Source organism: Enoplosus armatus, chromosome 19 (assembly GCF_043641665.1).
Source record: "Enoplosus armatus isolate fEnoArm2 chromosome 19, fEnoArm2.hap1, whole genome shotgun sequence".
Classification (NCBI taxonomy): Eukaryota; Metazoa; Chordata; class Actinopteri; order Centrarchiformes; family Enoplosidae; genus Enoplosus; species Enoplosus armatus.
In genome coordinates this window covers 6,321,142-6,328,347 of record NC_092198.1, presented here as the reverse complement: position 1 = coordinate 6,328,347, position 7,206 = coordinate 6,321,142, and the positions used below count along the sequence as shown (strand labels likewise).

The window sequence follows — 7,206 nt, the reverse complement described above, 5'->3', positions numbered from 1 at the left end:
TTTTCTCGGTTGGCAGCAGTCGTTGTCATAGCTCTTTTAGCAAAGTCATTCATATTGTAGAGGCAGCTTTGTCCTTATTTCGATAAAGTTAGTCATGTTTCCTCGTGGATGACATTAGTGTCACAGAGTTTGTCTACTATTAATACAAGCTATCGTGTTGAATTTGGCTATCCTGGCAGGCAACAGCGGCGTTAGCTAACTAACTGAACTGTAAACATCTCGGCTAAAGAGCTCTTGAGGAATGGAATATAAAAGTCAGAATGCATTTGTAGCTGCTTTTCTTCCCAGCTACAAGTTTCTTAACATATGTCTGATATTCTTCTAGGGTCAAAGCCAGAGTGGAGGCCACGGTCCAGGGGGAGGCAAGAAGGATGACAAGGTGAGAATGACACAGCTTCTGCCAGCTAATGTCTGCACTTGCTTGTTTTGATAACCGAATATTATTCTTCTGAGTGGCCTCTGAATAATATCAAAGCCAAAAGTATGTAACAGGATGGTTTTATGTGACAATTAGGTCTGCAGTATGTGTTAAATCTAATAGTAATTACCTCTTACTTATTCTATATAGTAAGATATATCGTCTGCTTCAGCTCCTTTCTTCTCATTATCTGACCAGCCAGCCACAACGCTGATCTACCTACAGGCTTCATTGAAAACTTTATGTAAAGAGTAAACGTATTATACTTGACACTATATTGAGGCAAATATTTTGCAGGGCTGTTTGTCAAGGTAACAAACAAGGGCAAAATTTGGCTTATGTTGCTACCAGTTTTTTTGTTTTGTTAAATGTTTGAGGGTTTGTATAAATACTGTTGCTGATTTTCTACCTTTTCTGACTCGTGTCCCCCCACTTTGTGCTAATGGAAGGATAAGAAAAAGAAATATGAGCCTCCAATTCCCACCAGAGTTGGCAAGAAAAAGAAGAAGACCAAGGGACCAGATGCTGCCAGCAAATTACCATTGGGTAAGGAACTGAAAAATCTGAGTTGTGATGACATGTTTTATCTTTCTGGTAGTCCATCTCAGTTTTTACAGTTGTTAGTTCATTAATAATAGTATGCAATTGTTAGGTTTGATGTAAGTGGTTAGGGAGGGAAAGTATAATATTGACAGCCTTCAAGATTAAGAGGAAGTGTTTGTTGTCAGCTCAAATTGGTGTTTTTACACTTTACATATGCTGGCCTGTGTTTGCCTTTCAGTCACTCCTCATACTCAATGCCGTCTGAAGCTGCTGAAGCAGGAGCGGATCAAAGACTACCTACTGATGGAGGAAGAGTTCATCAGGAACCAGGAGCAGATGAAGCCTCTGGAAGAGAAACAGGAGGTCAGTCCTCTTTACATGTGTGCCTCGCTTGATTTTTTGCTGGATATTTGTGTAAAATGTAGATACAATAATCCTGATATTTTTCTTTTATCATTTACCTCTCCTTTAATTCTTAATATAATCCTGGTCTTATCTTTTTGTACAGGAGGAGAGGTCAAAGGTGGATGACCTGCGCGGGACCCCCATGTCTGTGGGCACTCTAGAGGAAATCATTGATGACAACCACGCCATCGTTTCCACCTCAGTGGGATCAGAGCACTATGTCAGCATCCTGTCCTTTGTGGATAAGGATCTGCTGGAGCCTGGCTGCTCTGTCCTGCTCAACCACAAGGTAATATTCAGTGAGAATCTTAATTTTAGGTTTACCTTTTTAAAAAATATATTCATTTTAATCAAGGTACCTTTGTTCTAAAGTAGAGTAAGTGGTACCATTCATTGATCTAGAGTCAGCAAATATCCTACAGTCCAAAGAACACTTTAAAGGAAGTTTTGAACATTTCAGCCACCTCTCTTAATTGTTGTAAAGGTTCTTACTATTTGTCCTGTTTTTGTGTATCACTCGTAGGTTCATGCTGTGATTGGAGTGCTGATGGATGACACTGATCCCTTGGTGACAGTGATGAAGGTGGAGAAGGCCCCACAAGAAACCTACGCTGACATCGGAGGACTTGACAATCAAATCCAGGAGATCAAGGTATGTCACATATGCACTTCAACCTGCCATGCCAAAAAAAAAACAGAGCCCAAATGGCTGCCTTAAAAAGTATTATTTGTTAATAATATTAAATTAAGAGTGTGTGCCAAACTATGACTTTAAAGAGGGGTAATGTACAAATAAAGGTAATTGGCTGTTCATTCAACACCGGATGAAAACAATGCAAATGATCCAGATGTAAGGTTGAAAGGTTACGTTGGTTATTGTTTATCATCTTTTCGTTAGACACTAAGGCTGACTGTGCTGGGGTTTTTTTTTTTTGTTTTATACAGGAGTCAGTGGAGTTGCCTCTCACACATCCAGAGTATTATGAAGAGATGGGAATTAAGCCCCCCAAAGGTGTCATCTTATATGGACCACCTGGCACAGGTAAGTGCTTCTGTTAAACACTTTACCATCAGCAGTTTTCAAACACGTAAACCTCCGGCAGAAAATTGACATTTTTAGGGGGCTACCATCCTTTCACATGTTAAACAGATAATCATCAGAAAGTATACAAATAAGTGGTACCAGAATTACATATATACATATACTCTAACCTTTGATTTTCCAGTTCAGTCACATTAGAATTAAGTACATTTTAAATGAAATCCAGTTGAAGGTGTTGTTACACCAGTTTGACCCCACTGGCAAATTCCATTTGGCCGTTAGGAACCTTTTTGTAAAGGGCACCACAACAGGGAAGGTGAGAAAGTGTCACTAACCTCCCGCAGCCTCTCAGTACTGCCACAGATAAAAGTGCTCTACAGTCACTGTGACACTGTTGTGATGATTCAAAACAACAAAATAAAACGGCACCTTCAGCAGCTGTATTAAATATGCTTATAATGGCCTGAATTGTTTCATCAGAGCAGTGTAATTAGCCATAAACCGCTAAGATTGCCTTTGTGAACTTGTCAACTTTGGTTACAGTGTTAAAAAAGTAATTTTACATATTTGCAAATCTTCACTGAGCAAGATCTCATCAATAAAGGAAGTAAAGGTTAAGTGAAGTGCACTTCACTTCAACTTGGCTGTGAATTTCAATACGATCTCTACAAACTTTCTAGTGCATTCATAAAGAACTACTCATCATCACTGTTACAAGAAGAATAGATAAGTTTAATTTCTACTCGTAGGAAATGTGGATATCAGTGGTCATGTTTATACTCTCTTTGAAAACAATATGCACAAAGGTAACATGTTGTCACGGGGAACTTTTCAGACATAATACTGTCTGTAATCATTCAAGCGCCATAACAGTCTTAAGGTTTTTCCCAGGACAAAAGGTGCTTCAGAGCTGCTGGTGGTGCACTGCCTCACCACCAGAAACAATAAACCACCTTTTAGTTTATGAAATGATCAAATATAGAATCTACTCAGTTATTTTTGTCAAGGGTACCACAATAATAATAATAACAATAACAGTAATACACAGACATATTTTTTATTGTGGTCCCTGATATTGAGAGATCCCACTATTGCTTTTAACCAGGCAATAATACTACAAAATAAAGAATGCCTTCCTTCTTTATATTATCATCATCTGTTACTGCCACGTGTTGCCATGACCATTTTGACTTTAGTCTGCCTCATCAAATTGGATAGAGAATTGTTTAATTATATCTCAATCGAAAATGTTTTGTAAGACAACAATTGCACATGAAACGAGTCTGTCTTGCAGAAAGCACATGTATTAATTGTACTGCTCACTACGAACAACGTGATGTGTGTGACCTTTTTATAACTGCTTTTAGGTGCAGCTATGCAGTGTGTGAAATTTTAAATTCAAAAAAGAGACTTCCAGAAGCAGAAAATACATAGTAGTGTATACATGGATAAAATTGGGCAAGAGAAAATGTGTAACAAAAGAGTTAAATGAGATATATGAAAGAAAATGTCGCGGGAAACTAAAATGTAACAGGAAGTGACATTTTGTTCACGAGCTCTCCATTGTACCCTTTTACTGAAAATGTCTCTAAATGGAGAAATAGGCAGCTAGAATAAAAGCCAGTAGTGAACAGGGACTCAAGAGTTTATGTTGCTCTTAATGCCCCCCCCCCCCCCCCTTCTAATGGTGCTATAGTGATGTGGTTATTGTATTGTTAAAAGTATACGTGAACTGTTGTGCATGTTCCAGGTAAGACGCTGCTCGCCAAGGCCGTAGCCAATCAGACGTCAGCCACCTTCCTGCGCGTGGTGGGCTCGGAGCTGATCCAGAAGTACCTGGGGGACGGGCCCAAGCTGGTCCGGGAGCTCTTCAGGGTGGCAGAGGAGCACGCCCCGTCCATCGTCTTCATTGATGAGATTGATGCCATCGGCACCAAGAGGTACGCAGACGTCTACTTAAAGCTATTTTAGACTGAGAACTCTGAGAGCATCAGAGCAGTGATAATTTATCGCCTAAGGGTGTCGGAGGAGTCAGAGGTGGATGACACCTAAGTGTGTGATTAATAAGTGTGATAACTGGCGTCGCCTGTGTGCATCACACTTTGAAAATTTGTTTTTCAGGTGGGCATGATGTAATGCAGTAGCTGTAGCTTTTTTCCGCTTTCATTGAAAAAAAGATGAGTTACAGGACCGGTGTAGAAAATACAAAATCAAAAGCTTTATTTGTCTGTTTTTCATCCCTGTTTGCAGCAAAACGTAGAAAGACAGAAGGCTGACTTAAATTCATGAGCCTGTACATGACTTTGGTTGGATGTTGACGCAGGTAAATAATAAATAAGCTTGTAGCTGTGGCCAGGCGTTTTTTACCTCTCATGGAAAAGACGGCAAACGGCACAGTTAAATTAATAACAAGACAGCAGCATGAACAAGTCCTTGGAGTCTGAGGATGTACGGTGATGAAGTGGATTCTATAAATTCTTCAGATGAGTGTCTCCTGTCTGTGTTGTGTAGGTATGACTCTAACTCCGGCGGTGAGAGGGAGATCCAGAGGACCATGCTGGAGCTGCTCAACCAGTTGGATGGCTTCGACTCACGGGGAGATGTGAAAGTTATCATGGCCACGAATCGAATAGAAACCCTGGACCCAGCCCTCATCAGACCTGGTCAGTGGGAGTCTGATTAGGACTGATTCTGCCTTCTGTTTATCACTGACTGAAATTAGTGCCTGAAATGTAATGTTTGTATTCTGCTGAGTCATGGCAGGAAATAGAAATTATGTCAGATTTGTAATTTCTTTCGCTTTTAGAACTGATTTTTTTCTTTCTCTTTGGCAACCGCTCTTTAAAACATAGATACATCCATCTTCCTTAGTATTATTCCTAAAAGACTCAGAGGCGTAATAAAGATTTCCTTGTTTTTGCTAGTTTGAAAATCTTATACCATACCAAAATACCAAAAATTTATTCTTCATTTGACCTTAGTACATATTAATAGTTAGTTATTTATTCATTCATTTTGGCTTGCCAATCATGATCAGTGCAGTCAGCGCACCGCTAAGAGTGAAAGTTAATGGCACTAGTCTACTAAATAAAATGTTAGAAAAAATGTAGTTGGCAAAACTGTAAGAAGCTCTCTAAAACGGCAGTTTATGTTTTTGTTTTCTCCTCCTCCTCAGGGAGAATCGACCGCAAGATCGAGTTCCCCCTTCCAGATGAGAAGACCAAAAGGAGGATCTTCCAGATCCACACCAGCCGCATGACAGTAGCAGATGATGTCACCCTTGATGACCTCATCCTGGCTAAGGATGACCTATCAGGAGCAGATATAAAGGTAAGGGTGAGGCTGTCCAGTCACAGCTGCAAACGGGCTTTCTGTCTGATCAGCCATTAGAAAGGATCTTACAGATAATGGGTAGGCCAGTAGAAGGTGGTGGCTGGGGATATTCCTTTCTTGTTCTTAACATAAGAGTGGATTAAGCAGCACGGCAGGGCTCGTGTCCAATCGAACTGCACCCTGGCACTGGAGATGTATTCAGTCTGTTTTCTTAATTCACTCCGGCCTGCTCCTCTCACTACAGCCATTTATTGATTGTGCGACTTCTTGGCAGAGAGCCCGTTCACACTGTGGCCCAGCAGAAACAGGAAAACAAGATGACGTCGTTTGAAGGGCTGATTTGTCTAAATTATTGTAGCATCAACACTTATTTAATTGTGTGACATCCTCCATTCGAAAAGATCCCAGGTGTTTACTGCATGTTCAGATCTTTACCTCTGACTGACTCCACTCTGCTGCCCTCATGTGGAATCTGACAGAATTACACTTTGAGTGGGTTTCTAGCTTCCTATATGATACTTTTGTGTAGATTTAATTTCATTAACATCATCAACGTTAGTGGTGTTTCTGGTTATTCCTGTAGAATGAGCTTCCACAACCATTTTAAGTGTATTTACTATATAGTCTCCCTTTTTTTCTTTGTTTTTCTCCAGGCCATCTGCACAGAAGCAGGCCTCATGGCTTTGCGGGAGCGCCGCATGAAAGTCACCAACGAAGACTTCAAGAAGTCCAAGGAAAATGTCCTGTACAAGAAGCAGGAGGGCACGCCGGAGGGGCTTTACCTCTAACCTCCAAACATTTACATTTCTCTCACCCTCACCCCTTCTCTATCTATCGCTGTGTGAAAGAGAGGAGGCGGCAGTTGAGTTGTCTGTCTCCCCAGAGAGAGTTTTGATATATTTTGTGCATGTCATGTCTGGCTTATCCCACTCTCCTGTTACCGTTACGTGTAAAGACAATAAATAAAAGGACAAAAAAAATTAGACATGGTCCGAGTGTGTTAGTCATCCATTTTATTTGCTGGAGCGTTTTGGCTCGAGGCACCCTCTTGTTTGTACAGAGGCAGCATCTGTTGACGTCCGCTTCTTATTAGACTCCTGTATATTGAGTTCATCGCTGTTGCTGTAATATCTCAAGATAATTAATCGCATGAATAATTCAATTAGTTCGGTCTCTGTGTTGTCGCCCTCTGTGTCACCAACAGAATCAATCGTATCAATATGCAAAGTCATGTCCTTTTGTTGTGTTCCTTACTTGTATCTTCATACTTCTACCAGTTATTTTAAGAGGAGAGGAGGAACAGGCCTGAAAGGAATCGCCCATCGCCTCCTTTTTAAGAAGACATTCTTTACTAATTACTAGAATATTCCTTATGACTCCCACGCACTCGACGACAGTGCAGATGCACATAATTAAAAATCGGGGTTGCAGAATGAGATGAAACACCCTGACTGTTGCTATTTCA

At 40.6% G+C, this 7,206-nt stretch overlaps 1 protein-coding gene across 1 annotated transcript; it reads left to right on the top strand.

The window, feature by feature from the left end:
• The first annotated feature begins 329 nt into the window (after positions 1 to 329).
• Positions 330 to 6,714, top strand: psmc1b (proteasome 26S subunit, ATPase 1b). The gene is made up of 10 exons (XM_070926365.1): positions 330 to 379; positions 868 to 964; positions 1,200 to 1,324; positions 1,470 to 1,655; positions 1,890 to 2,018; positions 2,312 to 2,408; positions 4,159 to 4,348; positions 4,920 to 5,071; positions 5,584 to 5,738; positions 6,395 to 6,714. The coding sequence occupies exons 3-10, from the start codon at positions 1,265 to 1,267 to the stop codon at positions 6,527 to 6,529; spliced, it is 1,104 nt and encodes a 367-aa protein (XP_070782466.1). The 5' UTR covers positions 330 to 379; positions 868 to 964; positions 1,200 to 1,264; the 3' UTR covers positions 6,530 to 6,714.
• The last annotated feature ends 492 nt before the right edge of the window (positions 6,715 to 7,206 follow it).

What these genes read in the sequence shown, in the direction of transcription:
- psmc1b (XM_070926365.1), top strand. Translation starts at nt 1,265, where the DNA reads ATGGAGGAAGAGTTCATCAGGAACCAGGAGCAGATGAAGCCTCTGGAA. An exon ending in CTGTCCTGCTCAACCACAAG is followed by an intron (nt 1,656 to 1,889) that starts GTAATATTCAGT and finishes TATCACTCGTAG; the next exon opens with GTTCATGCTGTGATTGGAGT. An exon ending in ATATGGACCACCTGGCACAG is followed by an intron (nt 2,409 to 4,158) that starts GTAAGTGCTTCT and finishes TGCATGTTCCAG; the next exon opens with GTAAGACGCTGCTCGCCAAG.